This window comes from Anolis carolinensis, chromosome 4 (genome assembly GCF_035594765.1).
Source record: "Anolis carolinensis isolate JA03-04 chromosome 4, rAnoCar3.1.pri, whole genome shotgun sequence".
NCBI lineage: Eukaryota > Metazoa > Chordata > Lepidosauria > Squamata > Dactyloidae > Anolis > Anolis carolinensis.
This window is the reverse complement of record NC_085844.1, coordinates 130222876-130239409: the sequence shown is the minus strand read 5'-3', so window position 1 is coordinate 130239409 and position 16534 is coordinate 130222876. Positions and strand designations below refer to the sequence as shown.

At 42.4% G+C, this 16534-nt stretch overlaps 1 protein-coding gene across 3 annotated transcripts in view; it reads left to right on the top strand.

The window, feature by feature from the left end:
• Positions 1-16534, top strand: part of kifap3 (kinesin associated protein 3) — a 56370-nt gene that overhangs the window by 20015 nt on the left and 19821 nt on the right. For all 3 annotated transcript variants that reach the window (XM_062977792.1, XM_062977794.1, XM_062977793.1), the window contains exon 9: positions 7665-7843. In XM_062977792.1, coding sequence (XP_062833862.1) covers positions 7665-7843 — 179 coding nt within the window. The remainder of the gene's footprint in view (positions 1-7664; positions 7844-16534) is intronic.

Sequence of the window (16534 nt, the reverse complement as noted above, 5' to 3'; positions counted from 1 at the left end):
GTCATTAATGTTCATGACAATGAGAATAATATATTAATTTTATTAATACTATACCTGATAATGATAATAACCTATTAATATGTTGTTATTAATGTTCATGATAATGAGAGTAATATATTAAATTTATTAATATTATATCATAATATACCTGATAATTATACTAGCCTATTAATATGTTGTTATTAATGTTCATGATAATGACAATAATACAGTAATATGTTAATAATTAGAAGAAATATGGGCATTGGCACTCTCCAAAGGCTGGCAGGGGGCATCCAATAGGACAAGGGGTCCAAGATGTCTTGTCAATATTTGCTTCCATCCCCAAACCAGGCCTGGAGACTATGCAAGGCTCTTTTTACCCCTCTTGAAAGGCTTGGGATGGCAAGGGACATCATGTGGATGATGGGAACTACATGAGGAGAGCGGCAGGGGTCTATTTATTTCTTGGGTCTTCGATCAGCAGGCTACATCCATCTTAGCAACAGGCTGGCTAGGCATGACATGGGCCTTTGCTTTGTCCCCGTTGAGTCCAGATTTGGACTTTTGTTGCCCTGGCAGCTTGGCGCTACAAAGGGACATTGGAGGCGGAGGAGGACAGAGACAACCATTCAGCGTCTTGTCTCCGGCGATGTATCTTCCCCTTGAAATCCCAAGTCTTTGCATTATTGTTGTTGTTGTTGTTGTTATTATTATTATTATTTGTACCAGGATTAAGACCCCAAAAGCTGCCAAAGCTGTGCCAATCGCTTTGCCCCCATCTCCCAGTGTCCCTTTTCTCTCAAGTACTCTTAGCGCAAGGGCTTTTGGTGCCGTCTCCTCTGGAGCCTTCTTTTTCATTAGCCGAAAGAAGTGACGCTTTGGTTTGGAGTCCAAAGCTGTAGAATCCCATAGAAGCCCGTGTCACATGGCCATCGAGTACTGGTGGGAAGCAGGACTTTTGCGGCAATAATCCACTTTGTTGGGGCCTTTCCCTCCGTTGGTCAGCCCCACAGCTTCCTTTGCCAAGGCGTTTGCGGGCATTCAGGTCCCTCCCGTTTCCAACCGCGCGCAATGTCATAACATGAATTAAGGGGGTAGATAATCCTCCAGGCCATGTTTTGCCCACATCTGGGTGGCTTTGATGCGTTCCCACTGATTTCAGGGGGATATGATGTGGATTAATCAACCGTCCAAGCAGGCAGCAGCGTCCAAATGTCAGGGTAGGTGCCCAGGGACGCAGAGGGGGTGGGTTGTGCTTTACAAATCCCCCCTCCCCCCGTGAGATTAGACAGCCACTTATTTGGGGCCAGGGTCACATCAGGTTGCCACTTGCCTGCTTTACCAGCCAGGTTGGGGATGATGGGAGTTGTAGTGCTAAGCTGGATCTGATACCTCCTCACTCTCTCTGGGTGCCACAAGTCCATCTCTGGGCTCGTTTCACAGCCTATGTGTAACATTGGATATATTTCCTCACAAGTTGCTAAGTTTAATAAAATATTTGCATTCTAAAATGCAAGTAGATTTGCGTTAATTCTATGTAATGTAACTATATGAACATAATGATGTAAATAAACTTCTGGTTTGTAAGGTAAACTCTTTTATCCATTCTATTCACCGCTACCTTCTACCTTTTATTTTTCAGTGATTGGGTGGGGGGGGAGCCAAAATTCTGTTCACCTACACTTGAAAATTACCTTAGAATCATAGAAGCATAGAATAGTAGAGTTGGAAGAGACCACATGGGCCATCCAGTCCAACCCCCTGCTAAGAAGCAGGAAATCGCATTCAAAGCACCCCCGACAGATGGCCATCCAGCCTCTGCTTAAAAGCCTCCAAAGAAGGAGCCTCCACCACGGCCCCGGGGAGAGAGTTCCACTGTCGAACAGCTCTCACAGTGAGGAAGTTCTTCCTGATGTTCAGGTGGAATCTCCTTTCCTGTAGTTTGAAGCCATTGTTCCGTGTCCTAGTCTGCAGGGCAGCAGAAAACAAGCTTGCTCCCTCCTCCCTATGACTTCCCTTCACGTATTTGTACATGGCTATCATGTCTCCTCTCAGCCTTCTCTTCTGCAGGCTAAACATGCCCAGCTCTTTAAGCCGCTCCTCATAGGGCTTGTTCTCCAGACCCTTAATCATTTTAGTCGCCCTCCTCTGGACACTTTCCAGCTTGTCAACATCTCCCTTCAACTGTGGTGCCCAAAATTGGACACAGTATTCCAGGTGTGGTCTGACCAAGGCAGAATAGAGGGGGAGCATAACTTCCCTGGATCTAGACGCTATTCCCCTATTGATGCAGGCCAAAATCCCATTGGCTTTTTTAGCAGCCGCATCACATTGTTGGCTCATGTTTAACTTGTTGTCCACAAGGACTCCAAGGTCTTTTTCGCACACACTGCTGTCAAGCCAGGCGTCCCCCATTCTGTATCTTTGATTTCCATTTTTTCTGCCGAAGTGAAGTATCTTGCATTTGTCCCTGTTGAACTTCCATTTTGTTAGTTTTGGCCCATCTCTCTAGTCTGTCAAGATTATTTTGAATTCTGCTCCTGTCTTCTGGAGTGTTAGCTATCCCTCCCAGTATTGTGTCGTCTGCAAACTTGATCGTGCCTTCTAACCCTTCGTCTAAGTCGTTAATAAAGATGTTGAACAGAACCGGGCCCAGGACGGAGCCCTGCGGCACTCCACTTGTCACTTCTTTCCATGATGAAGACGACGCATTGGTGAGCACCCTTTGGGTTCGTTCGCTTAGCCAATTACAGATCCACCTAACCGTAGTTTTGTCTAGCCCACATTTTACTAGTTTGTTTGCCAGAAGGTCGTGGGGGACTTTGTCGAAGGCCTTACTGAAATCCAGGTAGGCTACATCCACAGCATTCCCTGTATTGACCCAACTCGTAACTATCGAAAAAAGAGATCAGATTAGTCTGGCATGACTTGTTTTTGGTAAATCCGTGTTGACTATTAGCAATGACCGCATTTGTTTCTAAGTGTTCGCAGACCACTTCCTTTATGATCTTTTCCAGAATTTTGCCTGGTATTGATGTGAGGCTGACCGGACGGTAATTGTTTGGGTCGTTCTTTTTCCCCTTCTTGAAGATAGGGACCACATTCGCCCTCCTCCAATCTGCTGGGACTTCTCCCGTTCTCCAAGAACTCTCGAAGATAATTGCCAGTGGTTCTGAAATAACTTCCGCTAGTTCCTTCAGTACTCTTGGATGTAGCTGATCTGGCCCTGGGGACTTGAATTCGTTTAGAGTGGCCAGGTGTTCCTGGACAACTTGTTTCCCTATTTGGGGTTGGATTTCCCCCAATCCTTCGTCCATTCCATGTTGCTGAGGTTGAAGATGGCTTTCTTTTTGTGAGAAGACCGAGGCAAAGAAGGCATCAAGCAGTTCTGCCTTTTCCCTATCCCCTGTCACCATCACCCCATCTTCTCCTTGCAGTGGCCCTATCGCCTCCTTTTTCTTCCTTTTTCTACCAACGTAAGCAAAAAAGCCTTTTTTGTTGTTTTTTATGTCCCTGGCAAGCCTGAGCTCATTTTGCGCTTTAGCCTTGCGAACCTTTTCCCTACAGGTGTTGGCTATACGTTTGAATTCTTCTTTGGTGATTTCTCCCCTTTTCCACTTCATGTGCATGTCACTTTTGAGCTTTAGCTCAGTTAGAAGTTCTTTGGACATCCATTCTGGCTTCTTTGCACTTGTCTTATTTTTCTTCTTTGTTGGCACTGTTTGCATTTGCGCCTTGAATATTTCACTTTTGAAAAACTCCCATCCATCCTTAACTCCCTTGTTTTTTAATATCGGCGTCCATGGAATGCCGCTCAGTAATTCCTTCATTTTTTGGAAGTCAGCTCTCTTAAAGTCCAGAATGCGTGTTTGACTTGTCTTAGTTTCAGCATTCCTTTGTATTGCAAACTGCAGGAGCACATGGTCACTTGCCCCTAAGGATCCAACCACTTCAACTGTATTGATCAGGTCTTCCACATTTGTTAAGATTAGATCAAGAGTTGCTGATCCTCTTGTTGCCTCTTCTACCTTCTGGACCATAAAATTATCTGCAAGGCAAGTGAGGAATTTGTTGGACTTTGTACTCTTGGCTGAGTTTGTTTTCCAGCAGATATCGGGATAATTGAAATCGCCCATGACTACTATATCTCTTCTTTGTGCCTGTTTGGTCAGCTGTTGACAGAAGGCTTCATCAAGTCCTTCATCCTGACTCGGAGGTCTGTAGTAGACACCCACGACAAGATCTTTTTGAGTCCCGGTTCCCTTGATTCTTATCCAGATGCTTTCAAGCTGGTTTCCCGGATTACAGTCTTGCATTTCTTCTGCAACGTAACTGTTTTTGACATATAAAGCTACTCCCCCTCCTCTCCCCTTTGTTCTATTTCTGTGAAAGAGGTTATAGCCCTCAATGGTTAAATTCCAGTGATGGGAGTCATCCCACCAGGTTTCAGTGATGCCTATGACATCGTATGTGTGGTGCTGTGCTAGGAGTTGGAGTTCGTCTTGCTTATTTCCCATGCTCTGAGCATTAGTGTAAAGACATGTAAGCCCCTGTGACCTCCCCTCGAACTGTTTATTTGGGATTATTGTGCTCTCTGTACTTGGTCCTTGCTGTGTTTGTGCAGCCCTCCGTTTAGCCTTTTGGTGGTTCCCTGTGGTCGTGGGTAATATAGTGTTCACCAGGCTGTGGTTCCCCTCCCCCAGTGGATCTAGTTTAAAGTGCGCCTGATGAGGTTTGTGAGTCTGTGTGCAAAAAGATGTTTTCCTACTTGTGTGAGATGCACCCCATCGCTTGCCAGTAGTCCATCCTTTTGGAAGAGTAGACCATGGTCAAGGAAGCCAAAATGCTCCTCTTGACACCATTTTCTGAGCCAGTTATTGACCTGTACTATTTTTCCGGCCCTTGTACAGCCGTGTCCTACAATGGGGAGGAGGGATGAAAAGATCACATGTACATTATACAGTTTTAGCTTTGTTCCCAGAGCTCGAAAATCATTTGTGATCTTTTGAAAAGTATGCCTAGCGGTGTCATTGGTTCCTACATGAATCAACATAAGGTGGGGAGGGTGATGGGGCTTTAGGAGCCTGCTGAGCCTCTGAGTGATATGGTGTATTTTTGCCCCCGGGAGGCAGCATGTTTCTCGAGCCATCCCATCCGGTCTGGAAATGATGGCTTCCGTTCCTCTAAGGAGGGAGTCACCTACTACCAAGACCTGTTTCCTTTGAGGATTGACAGGGTCCCTTTTGTGCAAGACAGTGTGTATGTCCCCTGAAGAGTGTTCCTGTTGAAGTGAATCATGTAGGTGTAAAGTGTTGTCCTCCTCCTCAACATCCCCAGTGCATTCATCAATGACAATCCATTGAGATACATCCGAGAGCCCATTACTCTCCCAAGGATGTTCCTGTTGCTCCTGGTCTATGATTGGGGATGGAGCATTTGCATGATTACATAAGTGTGACTGTGGTGATGCACTGTGCCCGTCAGGGCTATCCCCTGTGTATTGATCCAGGGTGGTCCACTGAGTGGTATCTAAGAAACTGTGGTCCTCCACAAGATGTGTTTCCTGATTGTATGTTAATGATGTAAGAATTTCAAATCTGTTGTGTAAATGCAGCTGAGCAGAGGAGTTCTGCGGAGGCTGCCTGGTCCTGTGTCTCCTTCTATGGGTGACCTCCTTCCAAGCCTGAGGGTTGTTTACCTTTGAGTTGATCTCCCCATAAGGTTCCTGATCATGGTCTTGGTGGTGTTGGTGTGATGCAGGCTGCAGATCTACAGCAGCGTGTTGTGCAGTGTCCAAGAAGAGCTCGAGTGCCTGAATGTCCTTAAGGGTCTTAATACGGTGCTCGAGCTGTTGGATCCTCTGCTCCATCAGAGTTATCTGTTTGCATTTGGAGCAGATGTAGTTGTCTAGTTTTTGTGTGAAAAAGCGGAACATGCCACAGTTGGTGCATGTGATGGGAATGTTTTGCTTTTGTTGCATCTCTTGGTGAGCGTGGTGGCCAAGTGGGATCTTTGTACAGTTAAGTAATATGCACGCACTTTATGTGCAGACTGCAACAAACCACCTCTTTGTGTATTTGTTTATGTTGCTTTGTTTCCTGTATGTACTGCAAAGGATAGTTAGTAAAGGTGCCTCTTTCAACACAACAGTCACACAACAGTTAGACTTTGACCACAGGAGCCAAGCCCACACTCAGTTTAAAATCTTAGCCAAATCTTAGCCAAATCCTACCTGAAGCCAGGGAGCAAAAATGTCCTCCTGCTGCCTCTGCTTCTGCGAGAACCAACTGCCCTTCTGGGATCAGGCTCTGGCAGAAACTCACACTGGCAAATAAAGCTTTCCCAGAAACTCAATTAACAGGGGGCAATGCCTGCTGTCAATCAACTTAAGTACCTGGCTCTCTTTCAACACAACAGTCACACAACAGTTAGACTTTGACCACAGGAGCCAAGCCCACACTCAGTTTAAAATCTTAGCCAAATCTTAGCCAAATCCTACATGAAGCCAGGGAGCAAAAATGTCCTCCTGCTGCCTCTGCTTCTGCGAGAACCTTGGGCCGGCCCTGGGACCAAGCCTTTGGACAGAGCAATAAGTGATAAGGAATAAGTGCAGTTACAACCGGAATGGCTCCTGGATTATGATTTCGGATTGCGTGGTTTTAATTATTCTTTTTAATGTTTAGATGTTTTAACTTTATGGTTTTTACATATATGTTTATTTTATTTTTATGTATGTTTACACAGCATTAAGTTGTTGCCTACTTGTGAGCCACTCTGAGTCCCCTTCGGGGTGAGAAGGGCGGGGTATAAATACTGTAAATAAATAGTTCTTATTCGTGGTGGATTGTTACTCATGCCATCCCAAGAATGAGAGATTTGTCTTATTGTGAATTTTGAGATGGCAGGAGGATCAATCCATACCCATCCATTAGAACAAAGTAAATTCAAAGTTTGAGAAAGGAGGGAAAAGAGTTAGAAAGGTTAGTTTGGAAGGTATTCCATGGTAGTTTAAGTTTTAGGAGTTAAAAAGAACTTTGGTGGTTGGAATATAGTGTAGAGAGTTTCAGTTGGACAGAGAAGAGGAATCCACGGAACAAATAGAAAAAGAACATTGAGTCTTATCGTTGGTTTGGCTCGAGGCTGAACTGATATTAGCAGTGTTCATCTTAGTTTCATAATTCATTGTTTTCTTCTGAAAGTGGGGCCTCTTCTTTCAGATTATAGAAAATAGGTGGTTGAAGATCATATAATATGGTGGACATAGAATTCGAACAGGAGATAGCAACTATAGGTGAGCCATAGGTCTAAAAGCTGTTTAAGAACAGGAGTACAATAGGGAAATGTGATACTAGATACCAATACTAATCAGATGAGGGAGGGAAATGGGCAGGCAGACAACTACTCTGGCAGGATTTCTTCTTCCCAGTCTCCCTCCTGTGTCCTTCCATCAGTATTCCCCTGCAAGATGGATCTTTAGAGATTGTTACATTTTAACATGACTACAATATGGTTGTATGAAAGTGATGTGTCTGTAGGGAGGGACTTTTAAACTGCCTTGTAAGGATTTATATCTTGAAAGAATGTAAGTGTTCATAATTAGAATATAGAATGAGAGAAAAAGAGATTAGAAAATACCTCATAAAATGGATGATGTTTACTTTTTTTCACTCTTGATGTACCAGTTGCTCTTTATTTGTTGCTGAATCTGGCGGAGGACACTCGTACTGAGCTGAAGATGAGAAACAAGAATATTGTCCACATGTTGGTTAAAGCTCTGGACAGAGATAATTTTGAATTGCTGATTCTTGTGGTATCATTTTTGAAGAAACTCAGCATTTTTATGGAAAACAAAAATGACATGGTATGTATCATTGCACTTCTCAACTCCGAAAATTTATCTGTGTGACTTTTATCTCACCTGATATTGGCTCACATAGTTTACAATGCAGCAGTGCACTGATTTGCTTCATCATATACGCCCACAGGGAAAAGATATAGCTAATTAGTACAGCACATACCTTATGTTCAGAAAAATGCAATATTCAGTCCTTCACACCTCCATTTGTAAGGTGCAGTGTTATCTGCCTAAGATACTGAAAAGTCACTTCCTTTTTTTGGTTAAATACATTTAATTTTAAATGTGCAGATTTAACAAAAGAACAACAATAAAAAACAACACACACAAACATATATATATAAACACATACACTTTTAAACAATACCTCCTAATATCAATACAATAATTGTTCCTCATTATACTGTTCCCGCCTCTTACCCCTCCCGGTGCAGTGAACTCCCATCTCTTGTGTCAAAAGTGTCCCTCCTACCCAGTGAAACATCTTACCATTTTTCCTTCTAGCACAATAACCATCTTAAATTGCAAAGATGCTAACAAAAGACCAAATTACGAAGCCTTCTATGAGAACTTTTTGCTTCTTCCCACAAAATTCAGAAATAGTTTTCAGTCCTTGACAAAGTTTTGGAAAATGGCATTCATAACCTTTTGGGAAAAAGCACCTTTTGGAGATCATAACCTTTGGAAAAGCATGACCTTTCAGAGAAGAGCCAAAAACCTTTAGAGCAGAATCTTCTCTTGTAGTATACAACCAGATATAATTATTCAAGGCAATGGTTTCAGTTGTTAGACTGCATAACCTATTATCTCTGATCTGTTAGGATAACAGAAATTTACCAGTGCATAAAAACAGCAGAGCTTTAGAATTATTTTTTCAGTGCCCAAAAATACATGTAGTCTCCCATAAAACAACTTGTTTTATATCCTGCACGAATGAGACAAAAATGAAGTAGACTTGGATAAAAATAACATATTTGGTTTACTTACAACCTTCATGTATCTAGCATTGTGTACAAAACTTATCAGTCCAGTTTCGATTTAAATGAAGAATCAACTTCAGAAAGGCAGATTAGTCTAAATTTTCAGACACGTTAGATGACAAGATCATATTGGTTGCCCCAATCCCTGAGGAATACTTGCGCTTTTTCGAAATAGTATAAACCTGATCACGGGCTTCTGTACTGAGAGGTTACAGAACACACTACCTTCAGGGCATTACCCTTGATATAGCTGCCTTGTTGGAAGACTATTCCAGGCTCCACAATGAAGACCCATTTAGTGGGCAAACTCTTCAGGCAGCGCAGAGCATTCTGTCCTTCATCTCTGAAGCCAAGAAAGAACAGTGGATAAAGCTGATAACAGAAGTCGACATGGGCAGGAGCAGTGAGAAGGCGTGGAGGCTGTTAATACGTTGGAGCAATGATCCCTCACAAATGAATACCCATGCCAACATAAAGGCAGATCGGATAGCACATCAACTTCTGAAGAATGGGAAACCCAACCTTGCCACCAAAGTAGGAAGATAACCTATAGTCAGACAACCAGATCATGAGAACAACAACCTTCATGAACCTTTTACATCTACTGAATTGCACATGGCCCTCAATAAATGTAAAAATGGCAAAGCAGTTGGCCTGGATGATCTATGGCTGGAACAAATTAAGAACTTTGGCCCAAAAGCAAGGTGCTGGCTGCTGAAGATGATGAACAACTGCATTGCATCCTGTCAGATTCCCAAAATCTAGCGGAAAGCAAAAGTCATAGCCATCTTGAAACCAGGCAAAGACCTCAATGACCCAAAAAGCTATAAACCAATCTCCTTCTTGTGCCATCTTTACAAAATTCTGGAGAGACTTATTTTGCATAGAATTATGGAAAAAATAGACCTATGTTTGATTCCACAGCAAGCTGGCTTCAAGAAAGGCAAAAGCTGCACATCACAAGTGTTGAGCCTGACTCAGCACATAGAAGATGGGTTTGAAAGGCAGCAGATTACAGGAGCAGTCTTCGTAGACCTTTTAGCAGCCTATGACACTGTAAATCATAACCTTCTCCTGAGAAAAATTATTATATCACAAAGGACTACCACTTCACCCGCTTCATAGGAAATCTGCTACAAAACAGGAGCTTTTTTGTTGAATTCCAGGGCCAGAGAAGCAGATAGCAAAAACAGAAGAACAGCCTGCCTTAGGGGAGCATGCTTGCTCCATCAGTGTTTAACATCTACACAATATGACCAGCCATTGCCAGAAGGTACAGTTTCATCTATGCTGACGATCGTGCCATCACCGCCCAAGCAGGGAGCTTTGAAATGGTTGAACAGAAGCCCTCCGAAGCATTGGGTACTCTTACTGCCTATTATAGGGAAAACCAGCTGATCCCTAATCCATCTAAAACGCAAATGTGTGCTTTCCACCTTAAGAACAGACAAGCATCTCAAGCTCTGAGGATTACCTGGGAAGAAATCCCACTGGAGCATTGCAGCACACCAAAATAATTGGGAGTTACCCTGGACCATGCCCTGACTTACAAGAAGCACTGCTTGACTATCAAGCAAAAAGCGGGCACTAGAAATAACATTGTACGAAAGCTGACTGGCACAACCTGGGGATCACAACCAGATACAGTGAAGACATCTGCCCTTGCGCTTTGTTACTCTGCTGCTGAATATGCATGCCCAGTGTGGAATACATCTCACCACGTTAAAACAGTGGTTGTGGCTCTTAATGAGACATGCCACATCATCACAGGATGTCTATACCCTACCCCCCTGGAGAAATTATACTGTTTAGTCGGTATTGCACCACCTGACATCCGCTAGGAAGTAGCAGCCAGCAAAGGACCAAGGCATTGACATCTCTGGCCCATCACCTGTTCTGAGATCAGCCAGCACACCAACTCCTTAAATCAAGAAAAGTTTTCTAAGATCTACAGAGATACTCGCAGAAACACCTCAGCAAGCAAGAGTCCAAAAGTGGCAGGCTAAAACCCGGAACCCCAATCAGTGGCTGACACCGGATGAGAGACTCCCTCCTGGGCACACAGAAGACTGGGTGACTTGGAAGGCGCTGAACAGACTGCGCTCTGGCACCATGAGATGCAGAGCCAACTTTAAGAATTGGGGCTACAAAGTGGAGCCCACAACATGCGAGTGTAGAGAAGAACAAACCACAGACCACCTACTACAATGCAGTCTGAGCCTTGCCACATGCACTATGGAGGACCTTCTTACAGCAACACCAGAGGCAGTCCAAGTTGCCAGCTACTGGTCAAAGGGCATTTGGTATAATGCCAAGTTGTTGTTGTTGTTGTTGTATTGTATGCTTATTGTATGCTTTCCGGGCTGTATGGCCATGTTCCAGAAGTATTCTCTCCTGACGTTTCACCCACATCTATGGCAGGCATCCTCAGAGGTTGTAAGGCAGTGTTGTTGTTTTCTTTTTAAAACTTTGTTTGTGTTTTTAAATACTTGTACCCTTGGTTCGCTACTGACACGATAAATAAATAAATAGATAAACATTACTAGAGAAGGCTTGAAGGAGGTTGCCATTTCCAATACAAAGTTCTGTATTTTCTCCCTGGTCATCATGACCAATTTATTCTCTTGTCTTGCACTCTAGCACTGAAAAACCTGTTCACCAGTACCATGTCAAAGTCCAGTAGTTCTATCTAAAATGTTTGTTGAAGAAATCAGGTAAAAAGGAAAAAGGGCATTTTCAAAAGGATGAGAAGAATAGCAAATACAGCATAGGAGTAACCCAAAAATGCAAAAGTATATCAAGTCAAGAGAACCAAAATCCACAGCAGTACTTCAAACATAAATCCATAAACAAGGGAACAAGAACTTTTCCAAGGTAAACCCCTTCAAGGAAACAAAGGCCAGAACAAGAAACTTGAGAATACTTGAATCATGAACTTGAGATCAGATACAAGAGAGCCATCCCATATGGCAACGTTATCTCCTCTGAGAGGCTTGAAGCCAACACCACTTAATTTAAGCCCGTCCAAGTAGCCATGAGATCATGCCGAACGTACCTGGACTTCAAGGTCTTATTACGAATTCTCTGAGAATATCCAAATTGTCTATTTCTGACTCTCTCTATTCTCAGGCTTAATTTGGCTTCTCAGGGAAACTTCCCATCTGCAGAAGGCAATTTCTCAAGAGAACTGGAACTTTCACTTTCCCCAGTTGCCTAGGAACGAGCACAAGAATCCAACAAATTGTTCTCATCTGCCTGAAATTATCTCCTAACATTGACAGACTCCTCACTTTGAAACCCATCAAATGTCTTGTCCTCTGAAATGTCAGAAAAATCCCCTGCCGCTTCCTGAGCTACAACATCTTCCATCATTCCAAAAACTTTCACTATCAATTTTCTTTTCTTCTTTTCTCCTTCACCATAAGTCTTTGTCCCTTTGCATTCCTCCCCTCTAATCTTGCATTTTCTTCTATTATTGCATCTGGTGATTTATCTAATTCAAATATTTTTCTTTCTTTTTTGTAAAATTATTTGACCTTTGTCACTGAGGCTAGCATATATCTTCTCTTATTATAGTGTAGAGATAAACACATTGAAATGTATTTCCAAGTGTTCACTTTATGATCTTCTACTTTCAAATCTGTTTTCAATTATTTTTGTAGAATTTGTTCTCTTAAATGTCTTGTTATAAAATGGATAGTGACGTCTCTAGGTAGATTTCTTCAAATTGCAATTTTTGAATGGATTATATACACTTGATCTACTTCCTTTTTAAGGTCTTTTCTCATTTGCCAATATGTTAACTATCTTTTTACATATAACTTCAGATTACCACGTGCGTTCAGCATGCTGTCCTCTTTTCTCCCTCCTTTTTCTTTTTACTTTCAAAAAGAAAATTGGGGAAGCGGCATGGCAAGAGGACAGAGATCTGCTGCTAACCAGGAATTACAAACTCACACTGCCAAGGTGTTGCTGTTGTGAATACTAGCAGTAGTGCAATAAGAATTGTGATAATGGCAGTAAATAGCCTCTCGGTCGTTCCAGGTCCCAGGAACAATACAGGATAGCATCTTCATACGGTCATGCCCTCAGTGTAAAGAATTGACTCATAACATATTAAGTGTTGTTGAGCAAATGAGAAATCTCATTTAACTGCCAATCATGATTAAATGTCTCTTTTGGTCTAAGCAGAAAATACGCAATATGGAAAGGATACTTCTTGTAAATCTTTAGAATGCAAGATTTATAATTATTTTGAAAAAGTAAGTGTGGCATTTAGCATATGCATTTCAACACAACCGTTTTAAGTATCCTCAATTAAAGGAGGGTGAGATCTTTTTGCCTGGAATCATGTAATGTTCTCATGATAGTTATACAATGGCAAATTGCTTCTTTCCTTCACTCTTTTTCTGTAGTTGCTTTGCTGATACCAAGGTTGTAGTCACTTCCGTTATATTTCTGAAACCTGTAATACACTAAAGCAGATTTTCTTCCAAGTACCAAGTAAAATGGGGTATGCCTGTCTGTATTCTCTGGATCCAAAGATTCAATTAAAAGTAGACCAAAAAATCATTTTTTAAAAAAGAAAAGAAAAATCCAGCATTAAAATGATTCTCAAAAAGCAGTGTAGAGTGCCTCATCTCCCCTTGCCCCACCTAATGGCCTTGCAAGAGTACTGTGGCAGAAACTGTTCTGCATCACTCAACCGTCTAAGTGTAGGGAAACTACTGACGCAGGAAAGGGGCAAGGCAAGGCTGTGGCATTAGCAGCCTTCAGTTTTCACATTTGGAAGAGAGTGCGATAGTAAGAAAAGGATGTGAGTGTCCATAGGTTGGGGTAGGAAGGCTGAGATGTGCGTGTATGTGTGACAGCAGCAGCTGTTTCAATGTGTGTATGATTATGGTGAAGAGTCAAATGTGAGTATATTCACAATCTCTCTGCCAGCCTCATTAGCACATGCATTCACTTCACACATTTACTTTGAGAGGCTTGCAGAAAGAGTGTGGACATGTTCACCTTTATTTCTGCAAACCTCATGTGTGCACACATTCACTTTGCAAGTTTTGTAGAAAATGTGAATATTTTACATCCACCTCTCTGCCTCTCAGGCACATATTCATTTTCTGAGGCTTGCAGAGTGTCATATAAGGCAGTACAGGAAACAAAACTATAACTTTATTTAAGAAAATAACAGTTGATCACAGTACAGGAATTCCCCAAGTTACAAACATCTGATTTATATATGATTCCTAGTTATAAACAAGGGTGAGACAACAGGAAGTGAGAGGAAATCTACCGCTAGGAAGAAACATTCAATCCTGTGAAGAATTATCCTGGTGAAAAATGTATCCCCACATACCAGGTCTCTCACAAGAATGGCCTTGAAGGTCTTTGTAGGTTACCACTTCCCTTTGCAGCTGTAAGTCAAACATTAGCAGGATAACACAATAGAGAAACCGAATGTCCGTTCCAGGGTCATAAGCCGATCACCAGAGTGTCCAAAGTAGAAGGTTGAATCAGAATCCATAAGCCAAGGTCCAATGGTAAGTCCAAAGTTCAGGAACACCAGACAGTAAGGGTCCAAGGTTGTAGTTTCTAATACTGACACTGCAGTTAGCAATGTGGTGTACCCATTGGCTCCTTAAATCCTAAGTAAATCCCAGGATTTACCTGTTGTTGGCTAACTTCTCAGCTAATCTCAAGGGCCTTCACACCTGAGACTTCTCTTAACAGGACCACAAAAGCTGAAATAATAAACTCTTCTTCAGTCTGCTCAGAGGAACTCACACTTGTTCTTCAGGCTGAGAAGTAGTAGCTACTTTATGGGTGCTGCTTCAAAGATTGACTGAAGGAGCTGCTGGGCACTGCTGGGCTCCAGCCTGACTACTGAGCCTTCCACTAACATCTCATCCTTGCTTTCCAAGCTATCCATGACACCAGCTCCACCACCTTTGACCTCATCTGTTTGCCATCTATATGGCTGACTTCCATGCCTGTTCCAACACCTCAGAGATAGTTCCTTTCTTAGTGGAGCTACATAGGCCAAATCTCTATTGAGATCAGCAAGTTACTCAGCATCGGGAAACCTCTCTGTTTGCACCAATCCCGAAGGCACAGTTGTTATCGGCTCAGTCTTTCCACCATTTATCTCACCCCTCATCATTGTACTCTTGAAGTTCCTACTCACGCAGTCATCAATATCATTGCTACTACTGAGATTGCACTTTCCATGATCTCAACTATTGAGCTCATGATTGATACTATGCAGACTGATACACACCTTGTCACCACTATGAGGGATGCAACTACTCTGACTTCTCTTGATGGCACCATAAAAGTGAGCACCATACCTTCCTCTCCCTCATACAGGTGCTGGAAAAGCAATCCTCTCCATTTTTATAGCCATTCAGAGACAACCTAGTGAGCTATGCTTTGATGTTGCCTCTTCCATTAGTGCAGGTATCTACTCAGACCGAAATCAACACAGACCAAAATCATTCTAAGATCTGATGCTTTGGTTCAAATTATGACTCTGTGTCGACTTCCTCCGTATCTTGACCTTATCTTTTCCTGGATCCAAGAATGACACACTCCAACATCCCATCACCAATAGATGATATTAGGTTCTTTGCCAACCAAATACCTCAACCTACCTCCACTGCCAATGATCCTATTTTCAAGGAAGTTCAGTGACAAACTTATAGTTCTGCTCTTCTTCATCTCCTCTCTTACCTTGTCAATCTCTATTGTGTTGACAACCCTTCAGTGTAGCACTAAAAGCCAAAATTTGTCATCATAGATGCAGCATAATCAAGGACCTTACAAAACTGCACAGCCCCAGCAGACTATGAGGGCAAGAAACTGGATAGGAGGGATTGAAAAGTCTACTTATCAACACCATTATTGATAAAAAAAAAATCGAACTACACCGCTTGTGATGGGAATTGCAAAAATTGTATGGAAAAAAAATGCTGTCTACATCGATTGCCTTCCCAATGAAAGCCAAAAAGTTGTCTTGGCCCTCAAACAGGAAGCCTGCTTTCTGGCCAACCACCTGATACAGCTAACTTAACAAATCACAGACTGTTTTGATAAGCTACTGTTGAACACTATAGTCTGTGCAGCGCCTTGCCTGGTTAAGACTTCAGGAGCATCAGCCTCCATGTGGTGCATTATCAAATACTTTCTCTTTTATGAGATAAAGATGTCTTTAATGCTGACACAGATTCCAGGCTCTAATATACATTGAAGATGAGTATTTGGACTTTCTTCACAGTCCTTGCCATCTTTGAAATCTAGGTGGCATAGGTACTCATTCTTCTGCTGACATGTGAGCCCTTCTGCCTTGAGACTGAGATCACACCCATAATTTCAGCTGCCATTTTCTAAAAAAAGTCTGCACCACCACCTCGACAATGACAGCAATCCAGAGGTAAACCTGGAGACACTCCCAGGCATCACATGTGATGGTTTCAAGGATGACACCCAAGCACATTGACCCCTTATTTCATGGCTGGCTCCACAGATGAGACAAAAATAGAATGGGAAACATGAGCAGAGAGAGAAAGAAGAGAAATAGAAACCAAGAGAAAAGGAAATAGAAGGGTGATGTGAGGAAAACCTTTTTTTTTCAAGAGTCTGAAATGGTAGTGATTGACACATGCAAAAAAAGTTTTATTACCACTGATCCTAATTAATGTGAATTAATAATTGTATG